Below are 24,246 nucleotides of genomic sequence, written 5' to 3' on the forward strand. Positions count from 1 at the left end.
GAACCCAGAATTCAGCCCTGAGTACGGTGCTTGCGCGGCTGGCAGAAACTGCAGCGCTGTAACCCTGCGTCTCTATCCCAGCGCACACTGCAGACTTTCGCCGCGGGGCGATTTGCTGAATAAGCAGTTACCCTCCGTGCGACAAACCTCTCGCGTTTGAGTCCCCGTAGCCGATCCTCGTGCGATGGAAATCCTTCCTCCAGGTTCCGGAGCACCCCACTATTGCTGGAAATTCCTAACAAGATATCCTTTAGCCGTCCTGACTTGTCATACTCCCACACAGTGAAACAGCACACGGGGGCAATGCACTCCCCTCGCCACCATCTTCCTTCTCCCCCAATAGTTTATAATTTACTGAATGTATATTAATACTGATATTTCTTTTTCTTTTACAGAAAAAGTACTGTACTTATAGCAGTACTGATGGATGAATTGAAGGGTGTGGGTGAGTTTCAGCTTTGGAATTTTATGATTCCACAGCAGGTCCAGGCAGTACTTGCTTAAATAAGCCAAGAGTTGGATTTCAGTTTTGGGGTTATTTATTTATGTTGTCACTCAACGACTATGTGTTAAGTAACTTCCATGTGTCTGGCCACTGTTCTAGGTGCCAGAGATAAAGCATTAGGCAAAAACAAGGTCACACCCCACCCCACCCCAATGAAGCTCACAGTCTAGGAAGCATAGACAGCCTTGTGAATTTACAACTATGATTCATCTCGGGTAAAAAAGGAAGTACATGGTATTGGGAAAGTCTGTGATAGGGCATTTGGCTTCCCGTAGGATGATGTTTGAACTGAGTAGGAGTTTACTAGGCAAATAGAGGAAGAAAGAGTATCCCAAGCAGAGGAAAGAGCATGTGCAAAGGCCCTGTTCAGAAGAAAGCACAATACGTATGAAAACCTGGATGGAGATCAGAGTGAATGGAGGGGAGGAAGCAAGAGACTGAGGTGAGACAATGGCGAAAGGGAAGACCATGCAGAGTTTTGTAAAATGCGTACAGATCTAGGACTTTGCCTAAGAGTACATGTAATGTGTGAATGGTTTTTAGGTATAGCTGACAGGATCAGACTTGGGAAGGTGGAGGCAAGGAGATCTCCTGATTGGAGGGGTATGCATAGTACCCTACTGGGAATACCCCCAGGAAGCACTGCCATCTGAGCAAGAGGACAGGCCCAGCTCCTACGAACAGGGAGCCCTCACCTTGCCTTCAACGACCTGGAACAGGCACTGGCCAGTGGCCTCCTGAGAAATCGTAACCATTGGGAAACATTGCACTTGCTAGTCCAAATGTAGGACATTGGCCTTGACCTTTAATGATAGAGATAGCATCCCATTACAGGGAATTGGGCCTTTAAACTTTCCATTGCATCTCCCAGCCTAGGGTTACACAAAACAAAGGCGATTTCCAGAAGATGGCCCTATCACATAGACTTCTCTTGTGAACAACAAATGCTTTCCCCAGGGTCTGCCCCACTGCCTAGAGGGAGAGCTCCTGAGTGAGCATTTCCTGTTTACCATTGAGGCATCAGTAAACCTCAACTTGTTCTATTCCTCTAGACTTCAAGAGCCCCAAATATAGAGGCAAAAAAGTCCTCCTCATCCCTGACCTCTTCTACCACCCCTAAGTCACCTGTAGAACCTAGGAGCCTAACAGGGCTCCTGACCTCAGTGTGAAGAATGATGAAGGAACAGATTGGGGTGCTATGGATAAGAACTCTCCTCCTATGCCTTCCATGTGACACCCCACAGAGATGTGGGGGAAGCCACTCCAAGGAGAGAGCTCTGAAATCTCAAAGGAAGGCTGGGACGGGGAGAGGTGTCAGTGGTACGGGCTCTGCTTCACCAGACACCTGCAACTTTGAAACCTCTGTCCAAAGATTCTGACCCTGATATCATGAGTCTTCTCCATCTCCATTCCTGCCCTGCTGCACAAGTGAATGAGAGACCAAGGGCTAGAGCAGGAAGACAGTATATATAACAGATAGGGGCGTGGAGCAGGGGTCAGAAGACCTGATTCTAGTTGAGCTCTGTTCAGACTTGCTGAGTGTGAGTGAGAAGCCAATAAGTCATGAAGACTATCAATTTTCTCTCTATAAAAATAGAAATAATTGGTCCTTCTTGCTTTCTAGAGTATCGTGAGGGTTAAATGAAAAAACTGTCAAGCCAGTGTATTGTTTCAGCAAAAACAGATAAGCCTGTTAAGACAGTTGTAGTCCTCAGGGTGCATGGGCACTCTGGGGACAGGTTAAGAGCCTGAGCCCAGGAGTATCTTCAGATAGCAACCCTGCTCTACCACTTAATTACGATGCAAACTTGGGAAGACCATCAAATCCCTCTGTGCCTCCATTGTCTCATCTGTAAATTGGGAATAACAGTACCCACTTCACTGCGTTGTTTTCAGGATTGAATTAGGCAATATATATGAATATTTAGAACACTGACTAGCACCTAATAAGCACTAACTACATGTTTATTAATAAACTATAGTCCCCCCTTATCCAAGGGGAGTACAATCCAAGACCTCCAGTGGATATCTGAAACCTCAGCAGGTACTGAATTCTATATACAAGCACTATGTGTGATATCACAACAGTTGTTCTGATGACTGAGGCAGTTACTAAGTAACTGACAGGTAGGTAACATATTCAGTGTAAATACTCTGGACAAAGGGATGATTCATGTCCCAGGCAGGATGGAGCAGGACAGCATGAGATTTCATCATGCTACTCAGAATGGGATGCAATTTAAAACTTAAGAGTTATTTATTTCTGGAATTTTCCATTTAAAATTTTTGGACTGCAGTTGGCCATGGTTAACTGAAACCACAGAAAGGAAAATCATGGAAAAGGGAGGTCTGCTATAATTGCAGTTTAGGTGTAGCAGCCATGGAGACTTGAGACCCACAAGGTATGCTGTGACTCCTTTCCTATGGTTATTCTGGCTGGAAACATTGCTTTCAGAGAGACAGTCACTGAGGTACTGCTGCATGGTGAATAGTGGTGCTATTTCCTATAGCTTTGCATGTGGCACGAATCAGGAGCTGAGAGACCCAAGAGACCTAGAAGGAACATGACCCTCAGAGAGCAGACCCTTTGCTCTGCTTGCTTGTGATCAGAGCTGCCAGCCCCATCCTGTTCTACAGATGATCCTGCCAGTTTGTGGGTGCAGAGGTTGTCCACTGAGGCTGAGGAGGCAGCGGTATCATATGTGGATAGGCCAGAGAAGACCAGGTCACATAGTGGGACAGTTTGGGCCACAACCACACAACACAACTTCTAGTCCAACTACTTCTTCTGCGAAAGGGAAACAGCATTTACTGAGCACACACCAATGCTAAGAACCAGCAGAACCAGAGGGGTCATCGGGGTCCAGAAACTCACAACTGAAGGCAGGGTAGTAACTTAAGAATGGATTAATAGGCCATTACTGCCAACGCTTCCACTTGCTTATCTGACTTACATGATGAGAATAAGCTGTTCTTTTTCACCCTTAGGAAAAGGCTATTCCTGAATGGCTTTTCATTATATGAGCTAGGGGTGGAGCCAAGAGGTGGGTACTTTGTGCTGGGCTGATGAATTTGGGATCTGACCTTTCTTGAGGTTTGAGTCAGCTGCAAAGGAAGGGGTGGTTAATGCACTCAGACCTCCGCCAGCACCCAGAGGACGTGGAATCAGCGGTCTCGTGACACTGCTATTTTAAGACACTTCAAGATTTTGAAGCAAATGGCTGAAGATGGGAGCAGTGGCAGGGAGGGGCACCTCTCATTCTGACCCTGTGGCTCACCATTAAGAGCTGAGGTGCCTGAGACTTTTAATGCCACCTTCCAGAAACACCCCACCACAGTGGGGTTCTCTTAGAAAGAAGGAAAGGGGGGAGATTCTGGAAAGACACCTACCCCCCGTGCTTCACGCACATATGATATTCTCTCTCTCTCTCTCTCTCTCTCTCTGTATGTGTGTGTGTGTGTGTGTCTGTCTGTCTGTCTGTTACTTTCTCACTCATTCCTGGGAGTACCTCATGGACAATTCTACAGGGTTTAAAATAAAAAGCCCTGGACATTTCAGGGGTTCAAACTATGCCTCATGCAAAGGACCCACCCCACCCATCACTGCTGAAACCCAGCTCCCAGGGCTCTCTCCCTCTGCCCCCTCAGAGAGGAGGAGGAGGAATCTGTGCCTGGAGACCAAAGTCCCCATCCTCACTGTCATGCTGGCTAATTGATTATGTGGCAGCTTAATTGGCTGATCCTGCATATGTGGAGGTATTTCCAGAAGCAAAAGAGCTCTCTATGTGTGTGTGCACCCTGCAGGGAGAGTTGCTTGATTGGGGGGATTGGCAAGGGAGGCGCAGGGCCTGCTACCTCCTCGGGAGAAGATGAATGCATCAGGGCAGGAGGGGAGGCAATGGGCAGGGGGGCCCTGAGTTCTGCTGGAATCCATTTGGCAGGCGTGACCCAGTTCTGGCCCTGCCTACCCTCTCCTCTCCCGGTGGCCTTTTCCTACTCTGTCCCTTTCTCTTTCTTCCTTCCTTATTCCCCTCTCTTCTCTGCCTCCCTCTCTTGTCTCCTCTCCATTTTTCTCTTTGTTCCTTGTCACAGGAAGTGTGATTTGAGCCAGCGGCGACAGCATCACCCAATAACTTGTACGAAATGCAGATTCTCAGGCCCTGCCTCAGACCCACTGAATCTTAGTTGGCATTTTGACAAAATTCCAGTTACATTAAAGTTTGAAAAGGGCTGCTGAGTTTTCTTGCTGCTATTTCTTCTTTTCCAGCCCTGGACTCAATTTGGCCCTTCTTGCCCTTCCCACCCTGTCTTTTCCCCATGTCTTGCTCTCTTCTGCCTTTTAGCCTTTCTTCACTTCCTTCCTTGTTTCCCCTCCCTCCCTTTTTTATTTCTCTCTTTCTTCCTATCTCTTTCCTTCTTGACTTCCTTCTTCCTTTCTTTCCCTATTCACTTTTTTTTTGAACCCAGGATCACTTAACACTGAACCACATCCCCAGCCCTTTCTATGTTTTATTTTGAGACAGGGTCTCGATAAGTTGCTTAGGACCTCAGTGAGTTGCTGAGGCTGGCTCCTCCAGCCTCAGCTTCCCAAGAGGCTGGGATTACAGGTGTGCACCACTGGACTTAGCTCACCATTCACTCTTCAATTCACCCACTGTCTGTCTTATTCTCTCTCTCCCATCAGATTCTCCTGGCTCCTTTCATTCTACATCTATTTCCCTCTTGCCCCGTCCCTTCCTCTTATTGCTGATGCTTAAGAGAAAAAAATTTTTTAAATCTTTCATTACCTCCTGCTGGCAGGCCTCCCCTGAGCTCCAAGCTGCTCCAGGAAGCAGCCAGGGTGGAGGCCCCAGGTTCCAGTGCCCTCCCCACTCCGCCCCAGGCCCCAGGCTCACCTGTAGAGGGTTCTTTGTGCTTATGGCAATGACGTGGTACTTGTAGTAGCACAGCTCACAGCTCCAGCAGCCCCGCTCGCTGATCCATTTGATGAGGCACGGCTGGTGCGTGCACTTGACTGAGCCATCGCAGCGGCACGGGCTCAACAGCTCCCCCTGCAGGGAGAGAGGCAGAGGGTGGTCAGGCCTGAGCCTGAATCTGGGGGAGAGATGGGTGGATGGACCTGGAACACTGGTTTGAGCCACCCAGGTAGGTCAGACTAGGCCACCACGACCAGACCACAGGCTTTATCTGGAGTAACTAGACTCCACAGAGGAGGCCCAAGCACCAGCATCCCCACCATGGAGGCCAAGCAACTTCAGTCAGCTCCACTGCCAGTTCTAGACCCTGTCCCCAATTGGTAAGAATTTCTTGTACTACCCAAGTCCTAGGTTGCTATGAACATGAGGGGGTTAGTTTCTGTGGAAGCCTCTGCAGTCCAAAAGGGGTGTCAGGCTCCTTGAATTTCCCTTTCAAAGCCTAGTCCAGGGTCTTGAACTCAAATGCCCTCCAGGCCAGAAAGGCAACAGAAGTGAGGGAAGACAGCTGGTGTGAATTGGAGGGCTCAGGTCTAAGTTTGAAGGACAACTATCATCAACTCCAGCCAGCTGTAGATGTGCAGTCTGGTGGGAATCTTGTGTGTGTGTGTGTGTGTAGGATATTGAACCCAGGGCCTCATGTATACTAGGAAGGAACTCTACCACTGAATTGCACCCTCATTCCTTCAGGGAATCTTTATGTAAAACCTCTCAATAGTCTAATGTTAACAAGGAATGCAGGTTTTTAAAACATGTTGTGAGGGTCATTTTGCCTGAATGTAGAGTCTTGTGTTGAGCATTGGCATTCTCCTGAGGCCAATGCATAGAAATCTAGGTTCTTCAATGAAGTCTCTCAAGTAAGAAAAATATAGGTTAGGCCTGCATCCTGGGAACCCTGGGAACCTCAGAGGTTGAGCCAGTGCCCTTGCTGAAGGCTGAATCACTCCAGTCAGTCTTGGCAAAAATGGCAAAAGCCCAGCCGGAGGGCACAAGAAACAGGGATGCAAAGGACCTAGCCAAGCTAGATCGTGTCCGGATTTGGAACCCTTATGAGTGGGCCGGAGAGTTGGGCTCATTCTTCAGAGCTCCCTGTGATACCTCAGATGGCCATGACTGAAGCCTGTGTCTCTACACCACCTGATGTGGTGACCTTAAAGGGTCTCCGTGAGCTTCACTGCTCCTTTTCTCTCCCCTCCTTCTTTTGATCTGGCTTACCTTTGTCTGTTCTCTTTCTCCCTCCTAGCTCAGGGTCCACCATGTTTATCACTAAATCCCCATCCTCCTAGCTCCTCCATTTACCTTTCCAGAAACTTTAGCAGTTGGGGCTACCAACTCCCCAACCTTGCTCATGGCCTCCTCCTCCTTTGGTCTTTATGCCTCCACCCCCAGTTTATTTATTTTAGATCCAGCTAAAATAAATGCCTCACTCCTATCAAAGGATCTCTGAGAAGCTGTGTACAACCCAATCCCTAAACCCCAGCTGGTGTGTTTGAGATATGGCCACTTGAGCCACATCCCTTCAAATGTGGAAATTTCGCCATTCATGCAACTACTTCTTGTTCCCAGTAATGAACAAGTAAGTCCAGGATCTCCTGGTCTCTAAGTTTTAGATTTCCATTTGCATATTTAATCATGTTCTTTGCTGAAGACTGTAGAACCAGCCATTTCCTTCCAAAATTTCTGGAATCATCTTTCCCTTCCAACTCCTGTCACTCAAAACCCTATCCTTAGCCTGGATGAGAGCTGAAAAAGTCCTTTTCTACATGGTCTACCTGTCAAACTGCTACTCTGTCATCAAGATGATTCTAATGCTACCCCTTATGGGGAGTCATTCCTGACCTCTCTAGGTTGAGTTAGTACTTTGATCTTTTATTTTTAAGTGCTATTGTATTTTTTATAACTTTTTTTTATGTGATGCTGAGGAAGGAACTCAGTACTTCACAAATGCTAGGCAAGGGCTCTACCACTGAGCTACAACCATAGCCAGTACTTTGATCTTTAAGTTTCACATGCATATCTTTAAGTGACTTTGGCATATCCCTGTTAGAGTACTTAGCACATAACTACATGTGTCTGCATATACCTCTCTATGCACTAAATAACTCAGGGAGGAAGGAGTAATGTGTACATCTTTGTACTTGTTTCCCCTGGTACCAAGCTCTACACCAGAAGGTCCTCAACAGCTTTTTGTGGTTTGAGTAAATGAAAAAATAAATCAGTGTCTTCTCAGGTTTTCTGCATTTCCCACTTTGTGAGAATGGGAACTGTGGGAGGCCAACCTTACGGGTGACTGAGTTACACTCCCCAGCTGGGTGCTGAGGCACTCAGTCACAGAAATGGGTGTGTCTTGCTACAGCCCTATGGGTGAAGCTATGCTCACCTGTTCCTTTGTAATATAACCCCTTGCCCTGTTTAGGATAGAATCTTCCATGGAAGTGCCTTGTGTGTGTCCCCTCCTCTTACTGTGCCCTTGGGTGTGGCCTACCCAGGTGTCAGTCAACCTGCTGACAGTGGACATCATGAAGATAGACTCAGCCCCCTGAAACCTGACCCCTTTCCTCATTTGAATAGCTTCTCCTCAATAAAAGGGGTCAGCACGTGCTCTTGCTCTCTCTCTTTCTGCGGACCCTTAAGGTCAGAGGAGCCATCACAGCAACCCCAAAGATAAAGGTATTTGTGTCTCTTGTGTGGTTATTTCGTGCAGCCCAGTTAGCCCAGTTTAACTGGAGTGACCCCTGAGCCTTTTAGTCGCGAGAACAGAAACCCGGCAGGGAACCATGTTCATCTTACGCCTTTTTCAGTGCCTTGTCACTCCCTATATACATGTATAATGAATGAATTTGATGGCAGAAATGTTTAGGTGTTCAGCTCCATGGAACTCTCCCTAGTTCCACACTCTGCTCCTCCAATATTGACAGGCTTCCTTTTGCTGTGGCTTTAGGCCCTTCCCATACCCCCTGTCATGACACTCCCTCATTTGTGTCTAGGTCACTACACTGTGACTCCCTCACAGGGACAATATTTTATTCATGTCTGCATTCCTCGCATCTAGTGCAATGCCTGGTACAGTGAGACCCTCAGTACAACTTTGACAGCTGAACATATGCATATCTGTCTGATGACCAAGAGGCAACCTCTAGATCCCAGTGGGCAACTATAGTGTCTTGGGGAAGAAAGGCAGGAGATACGATCATAGCTGGCCAGTCTTGATCCCTACTGGGGCCTAACAGTCCTTGGTATGGAGTGGTGTTCTATGGCTCTGAGAATAAAATACGAGGGAGGTAGTGGAGGGAGGTGCTGGAGGAGGGGTGAAAGCCCTTGTTATTCATGGCCACATTTCCTAGGCTCATTAATTCTAACAAGATGAGCTGGGTTTGATTAATCGGGTTGTTAAACAGCCATGTCAAATTGCCGATCAGGTAAAAGACATTACTTCCGGTCCCTGGCAACGGTGCCAAGTGACAGTGAAGTCTACGCTCATTGCTTACCAAGTAGGAAAAGCCAGGAAGGCCTGCTGGCTGGGCACAACTGAAAACCCAACCTGGGCTCCCCATCTTGGCTCTGGCTGAGGAACATCAGATACCTACCTGAAGAAGGAGGAAGCACGACCTGGCCTGGCCCACTGTCTGGCTAAAGGCCCAAGAGCCCAGGGCTGCGCTGCTTCCACTGAAGTGATTTGTTCATTCTCCCACCCCCAACTTTCCCTTGGGCTAGACAATCCAGAAGGCAAAATGGGGACTTGCTTCTGGCACTACAGATATTAAAAAGCATCTGTGGCCAGACCACCCTAAACATGCTTGATCTCATCAGATATTAAAAAAGCAAGAATGCCAAAACTGTTAGAAAAAGAAGTTCAGATTTAATGAAAAATGTGATCCAGGATTTTGGATGTGTACAGGGAGTGAAGGAAAGAATGTACTTTAACCTTGGCATTCATACAAGTTTTATACTTTTTGTTTAGTATGTTTTTATGTATATTTGGGATATATAATCTTTTTAGCACGTAGGGCTTCTAAAGGGCCTGGTCTGGTGGTCAGATGTATGTCTTCCAGAATAATGGAAGAGGAAATGCCTGGCAGCCCCATGGAGTCAAGGTAGACTTAATGCAGATGTTTCTACAGTAAACTCCATTAAAAGCCAAGCTTAAAAAATCTCAAGTCAAGTCACAGAGCTAGCTGATATGTGGACAGAATGGCAGCCAGGCCCTTCCGACTTCATCATCTGAGCTTCACCATATCTCTGTCCCTGTTCCTGCTGCTCCACCTGCACCTGTGCCATGGACCTCTTCCCTGTGTTTCTTTTCCAGATCCACCCAATTCCTGGTCCAGATCAGGCCACTCAGCCAAGCCTCCCACAACTGCCACTCCAGACCTGTCTCTCCTTCTGCATCTTCACCCAGCTTGGCACTTTATCATTTTCAAATCCTCTGGGATTTGGGCTGCTCTTACATAATCCATCAAACTGGGCCCATCAGAGATGCATGTGAGAGGTATGTTTACTCACTGCATAGGCACCAGGGTTTAGGAAAGGACATGCCCGTCTGGTCCAGCTCCCAAGCTCTGGCTGTTGGGCTGGGGGGACTACCATGATCTTGTCTGCAAAGCTCAGCAAATTCTGAGGCTGAAGAGGGTTCATTAAATGCAAAGGACACCAGACACTTCCTCAATGCACTTCTCAGAGCTTTGGGTAGGAAGATTACCTGGGAATGACCAAGACAAGAAAAATGGGATCCTCCCTAGTCCCCTGCCCCCTAAGGGGCACAATGTGAGGAGTGGCTAGCATGGTTGTGGGAAAGAGATAATTTGGTTTTGAATGTCTTCTTACTACTTATCAACTGTGCAAACTTAGGCAAGCTTCTTAACCTCTCTGAAGCTCTATTTCTTTATCTTTCTGGGGCAAATAATTCTTGCCTCCTCCAAAGATGGATTACATGAGATCAAGCATGCCAAGAACTCGACGCAGCCTGGCACAAGTAAGTCCTCTTGTTAAAAATGTTACAATTTTAATTTACATTTAGATTATAATTTTATAGTTTTCTCTACTACAACTCTATTTTATTTTCCTACTATCACTCTAAGGTAAAATCCATAAGGAGGGAGCAAGTGCCTTAAGAAAAGGGGCAAACGAGCAAGAGAGAATGGTAAAAATTAAAGAACTTTCTAGGTGAATTGCCCTTCAAGGATAAGAGATCAGAATAGAGTTCTCCTAATTTGTAGCCCAAGGCTGTCTTCTGTTTCCTTGGGATACTGAGCATTTGGGGACCCTTCTTTGGGGATGCTGAACAGAACAGTGCAGACCTCTCTTGGATTGAGGTCATGCTAGGAGGAGGAGTCAGGACAAGGTGATCCTCTAGCCCTTGCTTGCCTTGGCTGTGCCTGATCCAGTGGGAGGAAGGAGAGAATGGGATAGATTCTTTTCTCTGTTAATGACACAGCAAGCTGCAGGTACAAGACTCCACTTGCTTCTCCATTCACAGATTTCTTTGTTTATTTGGGACTTGCTTTATTTTTTATTTTTTTGGCGTGATTCAATCTGCAATACTCACTTCTGGAGTCCTTAGGTTACTTAGTTGCCATGGCAGTGGCAGGTAAATTAAAGACTTCCCCTTCCAGGCAACCCCGCCCCTGAGCAGAAAGAAAGAAATACAGCCTAGTGGAGCAAAGACAGCATACCATGCTGAAGTTTGCAGTTCTGGGAGATCAGAACAAAGGAGACTACAGAAACACCAGCCTTGTGGTGCAGTTTAGGGTCACATTCCCTTATTGAGTCTACTATGGTGGTTAAGATCTTAGCACTATTCCTGGACAGACTTAGGAATACCTAGGATTTTTACAATCTACGTGATGTGGGCAAACTTAAATCTCTGGGCCCTGTTCAATATTCCTTTATTCATTCAATATTTATCCACTATGTTCCAGGTTCTGTTTTAGGTGCTAGGCACAGAGCAATGAATGGAATTGATGAAATTCTCTTGAAGAAATAGACAATAAATGATATAACAAGTAAACCATAAGTACTCAAGATGCTGTCATGTGCTATGAAAAATAAACAGAGAAAAGGAAAGTGGACCCCAAGGGAGGAGGTACATTGAAATGCTAAACAGGATGTTATGGAAGACTTGGCCAAAAGGCGATATTTATGTAAAGACCTGAGAAAGGCAAGGGAGAAAACCGTGCAGATATCTATGGGCCAAGAATTCTGGACAGAGGGAATATCACATGCAAATTCTCTGAGGCAGAATCATGCCTAGAATGTTCTAGGAACAAAGATGCTTGAGTATCTAGAGTAGAGTGAGTGAGAAGAAAGGGAATAGGGGATGAGGTCATAACAGGGATCAAAAAAGTGGGTACAGATCAGAAAAGGCCTGTGGACCATCTTAAGGACTTGGCATTTATTAAGATGAGAAATTATGAATGTAAAAGCAGAGAGTTATAGAAGATTTATAGAAGATTTATAGAAGATTTCCTTGTCTCTAAGCCCACCTTCTCACCTCCTTCAAATGGTACAGTCTGACCGTGTTTGACAGGATTGCATTGGCTGCTCTATTGGGAACAGACTGGAGAGACATACAGGAAAACACAGACACAGGAGACTGTTGCAATAATCCAGGTAAGTGATGGTCATGTTTCAGACCAGTATGGTAGCAGTGGAAATGTTGAAAAATGGTCAGTTTCTGGATATATTTTGAAGAATTAGATGTCAAGATGTGCTAATGGAGTAGATGTAAGCAAAGCAGAAAAGTCAAAGATGATACTAATTTTGATCTGAGCATTGGGAAAGATGGAGAGTTACCTTTTGGTGAAATGAGAAAACTGAAGGAGGAATAGGTTTTGAAGGAGAGATTGGGAGCTCAGTTTTGGAAGTGTCAACTTTGAAAGGTCTATTCACTCTCCAAGTGGAGATGTCACATAAGCACTAGTGCATATTTTTCTGGAGTGGAGCTGAGAGGTCAAAATAGAAACTTGAGAGTTATTGGCATAGAGATGGTGTTTAAATCCACAAGCCTGGATGAGGTAATCAAAGCTGTGAGTTTAGGTAAAAACAAGGAAGGGGTCCTGGAGCTGATCCTGGTGGGATGCCAGTGTTCAGAGGTCAGGAGATGTGGAGAACCAGCAGAAAAGACAGAGAAAGGAAGGTCAGCGAGATAAGAAGGGAACGTGGTGCTCCAAAAGCCAAGGAAGAAGGCAAAGTATTTCAAGAAAAGAGGGAGTTGTCAGCCTTACAAATGTTGTGCATGGGTCAAGTTGCATGAGAACCAAGAATTAATCATGAATTCAGCAAGTTTTATTTATTATTTCTTCTGTTTTCTAGATAAAATATGCAGAAAAGTCTCAGGGCTGAGAGCAAAGTTAGGGAAGAGAGATTGGAGGTCTGAGGTTGATAGAAAATAGTTACCTGGGAGAGTGTAGAGAGGGTTTCATTAAAATAAAATGACTCATCTGTGAAACCAAGAGAAGAGGGTAGTAAGAGACTATAATTAGATCCATGCCTGGCACACAGTAAGTGCCCAGGAAATACTGGCTGATATCTAAGGGGTTCAATAGGGCTTGACAGATCTCCCTCTTCTAAGCCTACCTTCTCACCTCCTTTCAATGTTGATCACTTTTCTTTCTTTCTTCCTTCTTTCTGTAACACCCTCTGGCTAGTAATAATCCTAATGCTAAGAACATTTCACAGATCTACAGAACACTTCCATAGGTTTTATACCACCTGCTACCTCAATAAACCCACAAGACTAACAACAATTGTCCCCATTACAGAGAAAGATACCCACACGGTGAGGTTGTTCCTTGTTCAAACAAATGAAAGAGTAGGGCTCCCAAACAAGTTCGGTTTCACCAGGCTGCCTCTGATTTACCCAAATCATCTCTGCCCATGATGGTGTCACATGCCTTTTGTCTCTTGTCCCATCCATAGCAGCCTGTCCATCAGATCCTTACTTTTCCTATTCTGGTATAAGAGATGGTCTTGCTATTTCCCCTTTTAGAAACCCAATTGTTCTTTCCTTCATTCCCCTTCTCTGATTCTATTTCTAGGTAGTGCTTATTGGCCATTAATTGATGTCTGTGTGCAGAGAAGGACAGGATGGGGTTTTCCTTTCTCTTCACTCCTTCATAGTCCCACTCTCAGAAGGACAAAGTTATTAAGACATTTAAGATAAAGTTAATAAACAGAGATTTTTGTAAGCAAAGTAAAGATTGCTCTGAGATGGAATCTATATAACCAAGGAAAGACCCACTTGTCTAGTAGATGTTCTACTATGAAGGCCCACAGGATCAAAAGCTTTGAAATCAGAACTTCCCTACAGGATAGAGCTGGAACCTATATGTATTGGGGTGGGGAGGAATAGGCATAGGAGTAGAAAAAGTTCATTGGAATTGAGGAAAAGAAAAAAAAGGGATATCAAAGAAGGTAGGAAATTTCCATTGTCCATCCTAGGTAGTCTATAATGATAGGTAGTTGATAATGGTTCTATCACTTCTTGGACTCTCCGTATTTAAGAGACCAGCTAACAGTAAAGCTTCTCAAAAACAGACTCTTCCAGTTTTATGGGCACAACCAAACGCATCCATGACATTGATCAACTATTTGTGTAGCTGTGATCTGGATTGATAGAGGTTTGGGGAGGGAGGAGACAAAGGAGAAACTCAAGTGGGGTTGGTGAATAGAAGGAAGAAGCTAGGAAACTCTAGAAGAGTCCAGTGCCTTCTGCCTTAGGGCAGCAGGCAATGATTTCTTTATTCTCCAGGCCTAGGGTGGGGGGTGTTGTGGAATTAGTGTATCCTGGTATCAGGATTTTTTTAAAAAATGACCTATCATGGAGAACTTCTTGTCAGCAAAGATTGTGAAGGAGAGATTGGGGGTGGGGGGAGTATTGTGATTTCTACTTTTCTATAGGATGATATGAGAATTTCCCCCTTATCTGGTACAGGCAGGCTGGTTGGCAAGATGACCTCCAAAGATCCCAAGTGACCAGAGAATCCATTATTGCTCACAGACAAGCCAATCTGAATTCTGTGCATATTTGTCAAATAGCATTTGGGCAGCTCTCTGTTTTCTTGCAGGAGTCCTTTCAAACCAGTCTTTTACCATCACCCATCCTTGGCGTTCACACTTCCTTCCCAGCCAGGCCATACCTGGTCTTCTTGCTTCCTCTCTCAATGGTGCCAAGGACAAATTTTGGCTTCAAGGGATTAGCAGTGTCTCAGTGCTGGCAGAAGGAAGTAAGAAATTGTTGAGAGATAATTTGATTTAAAAAAGAAAGTACTCTATTACTAAGAAGACCAAAAAAGATTTAAGGCCTTAATGAGCTGTAGTTATCTAAACTGAATCCAATTAACCACATAATTATTTCTAGTTCTAGTCTCATACCAGCAGCTTACTTTCACAAACAAGTGTGTGCACGCACGCACACACACATACACACACACACACACACATAATATCCCTCCATCTTTGTGGAAATATCATCAGCTTATCTACTCATCATCTCAAAAAAAAAAAAGGAATAAAAAATGAGCCAAAGAAAACAAACAGACCCAAACCACCCCTCCAAATGGGGATTTTCATTTTCAGGGTAATTATTTTATTCCTCTGGTGCTTCTCTCCCTGTAATTCAACTGGTATAAGACAAATGTACCTATTCCCTATAACTGCCTCTAAATTTACTCAACTGATACTGAGAGAAGAACTTAACCTCACAATAATTGAATTTAAATAACATCCAATTCTATGAAGTCAAACATGATCTGCATAGTAAACAAAGCATATTATATGAGGGCTGGCGGGAAGAAAGAAGGTCATATTTAATGTGTATATTCATAATCATATCTGTATTTTTAACCACTTAAAAATGCAATGTACTGTCAGTTTTCTTTCTGTATAACTCATCATTACCATCTTTGTCGTCTCCAAAGAGCTAAAATTAAAGGTTGGTCTTCCTTCAGCATTCTGCCTGGCTCAACCAAAAAATATAATTTAGATAAACCTTGAGTGGCCAGAACTGGGCTATTTGCATACAGTAGGCTGGGCCTGTTTCCAAGGTTCCAGGCCACTAGACTGAAATTTCAGGGATGCCAGGTCACCGTGTTCTCTTTCTGTCTTAGAAATCAGGCCAAGGCAGGACACAGTCATGTGGCAAGTTAGGGGTGAATACTCAATCGCTCCCCTAGTAGGTCTTCCATGGTCCCTACACACAGGCAGACGGATGCCCAGCCTTAGTTTAGTTGTGCAAAACCGTCATGCTATTCTTTGAAGAGGTTGTGATGAAATTGTTCAAAATTTAATTTATTCACCATAATTAATGTATCACTCAGGGACATGGCAGATGTGGCAGGTACACAGGAGCTGAGATGATGTGTTACACTTCACAATGGTCCAGATCACTGCTCGAGGCACTTAGACCTACCTCTATGGATGGCTGGCTTTTACACAGAAGAAAAAACAAGATATTTCCTGGGTGCCAATCCCAGCTCTGCCACCCTCTGGCTGGTGACTGTGGATTTAAGCCATCTAAGCCTTGATTCACTGGTTCTCGGAGTTTAGCATGCATAAAAATCACTTGGGAGACTTGTTAAGAATCCCCGTGCCAACTTCACTCCAGAGATTGATTCCATAAAGACCTGCTCTTCGTCTCTGGAAGCAAGTTTGGCTAAGACTCATTTTGTGAAGTGCTGGACCAGATATTCTTCAGCAAACCTTCTGTTTCATATATCACTTTAAGACTTTTATGTATACAAAGATAAAAATAAGTGCCAATAGCTAAAATTTATTGAGTACCCACTGTGTGCCAAACCCTGTCTACAGGCTTTGACTGCTGGGTTCGAATCCTGGTTCTCCAATTAGCTCGCTGGGGGACTTTGGGCACTTTGCCCTCTCTGAGCCTCCCGTCCTGTCTCCTGCAACTATATTGTTTTAGTAGCACTTCATCTATTATGGCTGTCTCTCTTGTTAGCTCATGCCTTGAAATACATGCTGCGGGCCACACATTGCACCTGAATTGTATAAGGCAGTCCAGCATGGTTAGTGGGGACTGTGGACTGAATGCTCACTCTGCCCTTTATTATGTGTATGACCTCAGGCAAGTTTTCACAGGTTAAAGTGGCTTTGAAGATACTTGCTGCCTTCTCAGGTTCTCAAGAGGATAAATGGGGTAGTGCCTAATGGAAAGTGCTCAGATCCCTGTCTAGCACCCAGACAGTACTCACTGTAGCATCGTTACTGGCTGGTCCTCATGTGCTTACCTACTTAATGGAATCTCTTCACACCCTAAGGAGCAAGTCAGGGTTGCTGCACACCTTGTAGATTGAGGGGACTCGGCAGTCTGTTGCCTTACCAAGCACCTCACTTAACTGCCTAATAAATGAAGGTCACAAGTCTGAAGCCTGTGTGTTGTCAGTTGCCTGGGAGCTGGATGATATAAACAGGTAATGACTGCAGGGAAAGGAGTCTGCAGGTGCTGCTACCTGCCCTGGCATTTCAGGAGGGGCAAGAACAAAACAGGTACTTGAGCTCTTCATTCACCTACCTGCCCCAAGTCTTCCTTAGGACTTGCCTCTCCCTGAGCCTCTTTCTCACATGCCTGTGTTTCTACCTCGGGGGACAGGGAAGAACAGGACAGCCATCATGCTTCTCTCCCTCTCCCCCTTCCAGGTAGAGTTGCGACCTTAAGTGTTCATGGAGCCAACTGAGAACTGGGGTCTTTGTGATGCCTACAGAATGGGAGGGGAAGGGAGAGCAGGCCAGGAAGCTACCATGATCTGCAAAAGTTTAGCAGTGAGAGGGAAGCAGGAGAGAAGGAAAATATTTTTGCCCTATAGTTTCCTCTGCTTACTTTTTTTCTTTTTCTTTTATCTTCTCTTCCTTTTCCTTTCCTCCCTCCCTCTCTCCCTCCCTTCCTTCTCTCTTTCTTCCTTTTTAAAAAATTTTGTACCTGGGATTGAACCTAGGGGCACTTTACCACTGAGCTACACCCTCAGCCCTTTTAATTTTTTATCCTGAGACAGGGCCTTATTAAGTTGCTTAGAGCCTTGTGAAATTGTTGAGGCTGGCCTTGAACTTGTGATCCTCCTGCCCCAGCCTCCTGGGTTACTGGGATTACAGGTGTGTGCCCCGGTCCCAGGCTTCCTCTGCTTGCTTTTTAAAGAGATTGCAGTAAAACCTGGACATTGTTTTCTAACGCTTCCCCTATATGGAATTTTCCTTTCTTTTTTATATCGGCCTCATTATACTTAATCTTGACTGAAAAATCTAAAGGCCAAAGATGGTACTAGCCTTTCCTAGGGTGGTGCAGTGGGACAACAATGAAATAGGAAAAGATTCAGACCTAAACCTCCTCCAGGTACGAAGCTCCAAAGAGTGAGTCCCAGGTCACTGTGGGCAGGAGATACCATGCCAGAGTCTGCTGCAAACCTGGCCCAGTTTTTTTCACACCTCTTAAGGAAGCATACTATTCCTGAAATGCTCCAGCTCCCTGTCAGGGAAAAGCATGCTAAGTAGAATTTGAGTGACTCTAGTGTGTGAATAGACCCCAGTCTGTTGGCTCCAAGTTTCTAAGCTGCTCCAAGTGGCTGTGGCTTCTGTCATCTTGGCAATTTTATTTTCTCGTTCAAAAAAATTCTATCTTCCTTGCTTCTGGAGCTGGGAGGGGTTGAGTTTGAAGGTCTGAGAGGTCCTCCTCCCTGTCCCCTAGCTTCTGGTCAGACTGACTGTTTCCAACTGGGATAGATGGAAGGAACCCAAAGTTCATCTTTGTTCACCAGAGTCTCCCAGTTTTCCCTTTCAGATCATGGGTGAAAACCAGTGTGGGACAGGGTCACAGCTCATAGAACAGTCATAGCCTCTGGATTCAGGGATGGGGGGATATTTACAGACCAGCACTATTTCTCTCCGAGGACTGAAGTCACAGCCTATGGCCCCTTTTCAGGAGCCATTCAGTAGATTTGGTGGCACTGATACTCAGTCCTGGCGTTAAGAACTCAAGATGGTCCCAGCCCAAGAGCCTTTCATATGTGAGGATACACATTCTCAGTCCCAGCAGATGCTCAGCTTTGGCTATGGTTTTCAGTCTACATCTCACTTAATTAGGGGCTGATGTATAATACATTACCTCCTTTTACTTGCTTTTATTCTTTGTCAGATGACCAGGTAGTTAAGCAAGCAGTTGGGATTTGCTATTTGCAAATATTTCTGGGATTTGGTGACCCAAGTCCATGTTCCTCTTTTTCTTAGACGTCATGATTATTCGTTTCCCTTTAGCCATCATCCATCCACATCGAAAAGTCCTATTTTTAGATCCTATTCTCATGTCATTGATCATTTCAGCCACTTTTTTTTTTCCAGATCTTTACCAGTCTTTTAGGTTTTTAAGCTAAGTTTTCCTCCTATGTCTAAAGCAGCCAAGGATGCACATGGTCAGATAGTGAGCATGGGTATGTCTTAAAAGTATGTAGAAAATAATAATAAATAAATTAATTTTTTCTCATGACAATAGATCCCTCTCAATCATATATAACTCTCCCAATCAGGAACATAATGTACATAATGATAAACATCTATCTTTAAATTGTAGTTTTCCATCCACACTATGTTATGAAAAAATTCTCACCATACTTCATGGATCATAAATGTCCTTTGAAGGCAGTCCTGGATTCAAAGGTCATGGATATTGTTAAGGTTGTTGATAAATAAGTTGGCCTTCAGAAGGACGACAACAATTCCCATCCACATCAGCAGAGTAGGCTACTGTTTGCTGTTACTGCTTCACACTCAAGGCCTTGTTCTTTCTCCATATTCTCATGGACAACTGTCAATGGTACCAGAGCTGTGACCCTGAGAAAGAAGGCTTAGAACATAGGGACAATCTGTGCCTTTCTACTTTGCTCTGCACTGTAGGAAAGGAGCAGGATTGGGGGTAGGTTGAGAATGAACAGCAGTACGGCTGAAGCAGTCCTCAGGGAGGCCTCAGCCATGAAAGAACCAAGAAGCGCTTAGCTGGGGAGCCAGCAGGAGCTTCGCCTGGGTGATTTTCCTACTCCGAGGAACTAATAAATGATAGGGATGATTTGAAGTATTCCTGTCAGGAGCCTCATCATAGCTCAAATTTTGAGATGGCAAACTATGGGGCTAAGCCCCCTGGAATAAAGGGTCCACTTTTAAGAACTTGCAGTCAAATAATTGCCTACCACTGTCCTTTAAGATACCCAGATATGGGAACTTCACACTCCCCCAGAAAGACCTTTGTGTGAGTGGAAGACATTGTGGTTAAAAATGTATCTTAATCTACTCCTAAAACTCAAGAAATATAACCAAGAATCAATAAGTAGGGTGGTATCAAATTAAAAAGCTTCTGCACTGCAAAGGAAATAATTAAGAGTGTGAAAAGAAAGCCTACAGCCAGGGGAGGGTGGATCTCTGCCAGCTATTCCTCTAACAGAGGATTAATATCCTGAATATACAAGAACTCAAAGAATTTAACACACACAATGAGAACAAATAGCCCAATCAAATGGACAAATTATCTAACAGACATTTCTCAAAAGAAGAAATACAAATGACTAGCAAATATCTAAAAGTTCACACCCTTAGCAATCAAGAAAATTCAAATCAAAACTACACTGAGGTCTGGGGGTATAGCTCAGTTGGTTGAGTGCTTGCTTTGCATGCACAAGGCCATGGGTTCAATATCTAGCACCACAAAAACAAAACAAAACAAAACAGAAAAACTACTCTGAGATTTCATCTCATTCCAGTTAGAATGTCAATCACCAAAAATACAAACAACCATAATTTGCTGGTGAAGATATATAAAAAAAAAAAGCACACTTTCATGTTGTCGGGGGACTCCAAATTAATACAATCACCTTGGGAAGGAATGGAAATTCCTCAAAAGATTAAAAATGGGACCATATGACCCAGCTATCTCACTTCTTGGTATTTATCCAAAAGAACTAAAATCAGCATACTACAGTGATACTTGCCCACCAATGTTTATAGCTACACAATTTACAATAGCCAAGTTATGTCAGTTTCTGTAGTGTAGTAGTCATCACATTTGCCTCACACAGTAGCCTAATTATAAAGCCATCCTAGATGTCCATCAACAGATGAATGAATAAAGAAAATGTGATATTATACATAGTGCAGGTTTATTCAGTCATAAAGAAGAATGAAATTATAACATTTACTGGTCAATGGATGGAACTGGAGAACATCATGCTAAGTGAAATGAGCCAGATTTAGAAAATCAAAGGTCAAATGTTTTCTCTCACAAGTGGGAGAGAGAGAGAGAGAGAGAGAGAGAGAGAGAGAAAATATGAATTTTAAAAGGGAGGAATCTTATGAAAATAGAAAAGAGACCGATAGAGTAAAGGAAGTAGGTCGGTCAGGAGGGAGAAGGAGAGGGCATTAGGAAATATTGCAGGATGAAATCTACTAAATTATGCTATGTCCATTAATGAATATACCACAGTGAATTTTATATATGTATATATATATATAATTATAATGCACTAGTTAAAATAACAATAGTAATAATAGAAGGGAGATCAATAGAGTAGAACAAACAGATCAGGAGAGGAAGAAGGGAGGGGGGAAAAAGGAATGAGACTGATAGAATCATGTAACATACTGAACAAATATAGCACAGTGAACCCCTCTGTTATATATAATTATAATTCATCAATAAAGAAAATGAAAGATAAAAAATAACTTTAAAAAATATATCTTAATATAACCTGTATTTTCTCTGCTGCAATTTCAGTCTTTTCCTGTCTTTTCATGTGAGTGGACAACATTTAAGCTTTGAGATAGACAACTGCTGGCTCTGCCATTTGCCAGCTGATTCAGTTAACTCCAGCCATTAATTATGCTCCTGCAAATATTCCCCCAAATTACTGGTTTAAAAATAACAACTACTTATTATTTTTCACTTGTCTACAAGTAGCTGAGTGGTTCTGCTGATATAGTTTGGTTGATCATGGCTGGACTGGCTCAGGTATCTGAATTAGCTAGAGGCTGGCAGCTCTAGGACAGGATGACCCAGCTCTGCTGCACACATGTCATTATCATCCAATAGAACTGAACAGCTTGTTTGCATGGCAAAAGAGTTCCCACCAGCAAGAGAGGGCAGGCAAGTCAAGCCCATGTCTGCATCAAGTTTTTCAAGATCCTATTGGCCAAAGCAGGTCACATGGCCCATCCAGAGTCAGGGTGAGTATCACCAAAAGGAAGTGGCAACCCAAGACCTAAAGATCTAGGGCCACTAGTACAATCAACCCACCACATTCACTGTATAACCTTAGACAAATCCTTTAACTTGAGCTTTACTTCCATCATTTATAAAAGCACGCAGTTTTTTTTTTTTTTTTTGTAGAAACTCCTTGCTATAATAGACATAAAATGTCTGCCACAAAATAAACATTCCATTTTTATTAATTTCCTTTTTTCCTCCTTTTTCTTCATTTGAACCATCTCTGTTTTCTTGGTGAGTCATTCCCCTGTATTATCTTCTACATAAAGCTCCAATATAACACTAAACATGTCTGTGGATTCTGTTGAATCCCCAGCTCTTAGACTGTGCCTAATAAAGGTGGCCCTCAGTTCATGCCAGGGATCTGGAATTTGGAGAATAAAGGAATCTCCCTTCCCTGTATTCCTCTGTCTGTCCAGTTGAGATATGATCTCTTGGCTCTCTGATTTAGCTCTACTACCAAGAGTAAATGTTCTTTCTGATTTGTGTATATTAACCCAAAACAAGAGAGATTGGGGAGGGGAATAATAGAAATCTGAAGGGAAGGGATGGGGAGGGGAATGGGAAAGACACAAAAATTAATTGGACATAACTATCCTAGTCTTATATTTATATATATGACCAGGGTAACTCCATATCCTGTATGACCACAAGAGTGGAAACCTCAATAGAATAAGTTATACTTTATGTATGTACATCCTGCCAAAATACATTCTGCTGCCACGTATAACTAAAAACAAATAAATAAATAAATAGTATCTACTCAATATTTAAAAAATAAAGAGTGAAATACAAAGAGTTAACATGTTTGAATTACCTGATGAATCTGAATAGAAGCAACAGGATGGGAAACCCCCATTCCCTAATTTAAATGATTTTTGGGGTAGAATAAGTATTCTGGCCTCTCCTTAGCTAATCAGGCTCTAGAAGAGACATTAATTGCAGCCAGCCAGTCCTGCTGGGGAGACCCAAAGCTGCCAGCTCCCTTGCTGGGAATGGAATAGAATTGTAATTGGCTGTGAAAGCATCATAGCAGGAGGCACAGAGAAGGGTTGGTCCTCCCACACCCAGCCCTCCCCCAAAACAAAGCAGGTGAGAGAAGCTCCAAGGGAAAGGCCCTCCGGAGGCCATGGCAGCAAGGACCTGCCACATTTAGAGGCCATTCTGGATGCAACAGCACAGTTCCAGTTCCAGGGATGGACTGCAGCCAGGGTGAAGGACCTCTCACACAGCACAGTTGGGGTGCTCAGCACAGGAGAACCCAGCCTGTAGACCTCCTCATCTCTGTTTCCACTGCCTTCCATGAGAGGAGCACTACATAGTTACTGTCACACGTAGAACCAGTCTTCTGCTTCAGAGAGCTTTCCAAATACAAGCTTAACCTCCTGGATGCATTCATGCATTGTGGTGTAATTTGTCTGCTTGTGTATGTCCATTTGTCTGTCTGTGCAATGGCACGGCATCCCTGTGTGGTTGTTTCTCAGTGATGTCAATACTTTTTTCACTCAAATAAATTAATGTGATAATGTTTAGGGGAAACGTATTCTCATAATAATGTGAGCGTTCATTCTGCCGTGGCAATTCCTGGCCAGAGGTGTGACTGTGAAAATTAAAACAATGTGTGTTTATTCCCATCAATGTACAATAATGCATGTGGTTTTGGAGACTGTTAGGTTATTTAATGTCTTTGTGCCTTAGTTTCCTCATCAATAAAATGAGGGCAATAGTAATACTTGTCTAATAGGAGTGTTGGAAAGAATGATGTGTACAGAGCTTAAAGTAGGGCAGAGACTCAATAAATGTGTTTTCACAATTGCTTCTAGGGTAGAACTAATCATTGACTGGCCCATGCTCTATGGACCTGGTGGCGTGGGAAACCTAGTAACAAATGCAAAGCAGAACAACTAAAAATACACAGGCAAAGTCAATACCTTCAGAAAATTATTCTGTGAGATGAAGTTTTGATACAAATTCAAGAATTTTCAAGGAAACTCTATTTCATTAATACTTTAAAACACTCAGCAATAGCCCATAATTTATAACAACAGTTTTATTTTTACTGTGCTTCTAGATATTTATTATCAATTTTTTATTGAAAGTTCATCACAAATTCAGCTAGGAAGGGGAGCAATGTATTAAAGGAGACTAGAAGAATGGCATTTTATAATTTATAAAGATATAATGACAATCTAACAAGCTTTTAATTTGTAATGACAACAAAAATGTACAATTCAATTCTATTTTCCCTCTCAATGTCCCCCTCTCATAGCTCATGAGGAATAAGACATCTTTCTGGTTTAAGCTCAGAACAATGGAATTAAAATAGAGTAGCCAGACTAGAAAAAGTTCTCAATGCATAGCATCTCCTCTGAAATGGGGAGAACTTTTTCCCCTGAAAAAATCAGATGGAAGTCCTGAACCCAATGAACTCAAGGAAGACAGCTTTGGTTCTTCTCTTAGAAGAGAGAACAGGACTCCACTACTGGAAACAACCCTTTCCCCTGCAAACTAGATCCTTG

The 24,246-nt window shown here is 43.7% G+C and overlaps 1 protein-coding gene and 1 long non-coding RNA gene across 3 annotated transcripts in view; one reads left to right on the forward strand and one right to left on the reverse strand.

Moving 5' to 3' along the window:
• Marchf4 (membrane associated ring-CH-type finger 4) overlaps positions 1-24,246 on the reverse strand; it is a 105,546-nt gene that overhangs the window by 24,742 nt on the left and 56,558 nt on the right. For both annotated transcript variants that reach the window (XM_048808524.1, XM_015481069.2), the window contains one exon: positions 5,401-5,556. In XM_048808524.1, the coding sequence (XP_048664481.1) occupies positions 5,401-5,556 (156 nt within the window). The remainder of the gene's footprint in view (positions 1-5,400; positions 5,557-24,246) is intronic.
• LOC125618217 overlaps positions 393-24,246 on the forward strand; it is a 43,002-nt gene continuing 19,148 nt past the window's right edge. Inside the window, exons 1-4 of the long non-coding RNA XR_007349473.1 lie at positions 393-445; positions 9,785-9,967; positions 10,400-10,450; positions 12,005-12,087. This is a non-coding gene — a long non-coding RNA (uncharacterized LOC125618217). The remainder of the gene's footprint in view (positions 446-9,784; positions 9,968-10,399; positions 10,451-12,004; positions 12,088-24,246) is intronic.

This window comes from Marmota marmota, unplaced genomic scaffold, assembly GCF_001458135.2.
Source record: "Marmota marmota marmota unplaced genomic scaffold, marMar, whole genome shotgun sequence".
Taxonomy (NCBI): domain Eukaryota; kingdom Metazoa; phylum Chordata; class Mammalia; order Rodentia; family Sciuridae; genus Marmota; species Marmota marmota.